At 63.7% G+C, this 831-nt stretch overlaps 1 protein-coding gene across 1 annotated transcript; it reads right to left on the bottom strand.

The window, feature by feature from the left end:
* Positions 1-128: 128 nt before the first annotated feature.
* LOC111734790 (plexin-B2-like) lies at positions 129-752 on the bottom strand. Its single transcript, XM_023526773.1, has 2 exons — positions 548-752; positions 129-416 (listed from the first exon to the last, which is right to left on the bottom strand). The coding sequence occupies exons 1-2, from the start codon at positions 590-592 to the stop codon at positions 129-131; spliced, it is 333 nt and encodes a 110-aa protein (XP_023382541.1). The 5' UTR covers positions 593-752.
* Between the last annotated feature and the right edge of the window lie 79 nt (positions 753-831).

The following is an 831-nucleotide window of genomic DNA, read 5'->3' as shown; positions in this document are numbered from 1 at the left end:
ATGCGTCCCCACACACCGCCTCTCCTGTGCATGCACTGGCTCACCACCAGTCACACCTGGTGTGCCCAGGCCCCTGGAGGCAGCTGGCTCAGAGTCATTACACCTAGAGCACCTCTCCAAGGCCAGCATCAGGGCCTGATGTCTCTGGGCCCCTCCTGGGACCCAGGTGTGCCAGCACCGGGTGGGGGTGGGGGGTGGGCAAAGGGAAGCATCCAGCTCTGGCCCTGAGTCCAGTCCCACCACCGAGCCTGGCCAGCCCCAGGGCTCACCAGGGGCGCATACTCCACGTCGTCCCCCAGCAGCCCTGTGTCATTGAGGGTGTATTTGGCCTTCTTCTGCACGGCATCCACTGGCCCCTTCTCCACCTGATGTTTGATGGCCTTGAAGAGCTTGTACAGAGGCTCGCCGGCACTGTCCTACAGCAAGGTGGTAGGCTCAGTCTCGGTGGGATGACTACGCCCACTCGGAGGGCCTGCCCGGGCAGGGGGACGTGTGTAGGGAACAGCACCGGCGTTCCCTTCCCCACCCCTGGCTGCCGGGCGCCCACCTTCAGGTACTGGTACAGACAGATGGACATCCAGTTGGACAGCATCCTCTCCACCACCGTCTCAGACCTGGAGAGCAGAGAGACCTTGTACTAGGGTACCCCAAGGTGCTGCCAGGCCCAGCTGGCTCTTCAAGCACCCAGACCACCCTCCCCATCCAGGCCCAGGGTCCCCGTTGGGACCAAACACTTGATCCTCTTGGGGGCGCACGTAGCACCCCATCCTACAGAGGGCTGATGCTGAAGGGGGCAGCCAAGTGACCAGCAGAGACTACCTGCTGCCAGGG

This window comes from Pteropus vampyrus, unplaced genomic scaffold (assembly GCF_000151845.1).
Source record: "Pteropus vampyrus isolate Shadow unplaced genomic scaffold, Pvam_2.0 Scaffold6369, whole genome shotgun sequence".
Taxonomy (NCBI): domain Eukaryota; kingdom Metazoa; phylum Chordata; class Mammalia; order Chiroptera; family Pteropodidae; genus Pteropus; species Pteropus vampyrus.
Note: the sequence above shows the minus strand (reverse complement) of the source record. Positions and strands in the feature narration are given on the sequence as shown.

What these genes read in the sequence shown, in the direction of transcription:
- LOC111734790 (XM_023526773.1), bottom strand. Translation starts at nt 592, where the DNA reads ATGCTGTCCAACTGGATGTCCATCTGTCTGTACCAGTACCTGAAG. An exon ending in GTCTGTACCAGTACCTGAAG is followed by an intron (nt 417 to 547) that starts GTGGGCGCCCGG and finishes ACCTTGCTGTAG; the next exon opens with GACAGTGCCGGCGAGCCTCT.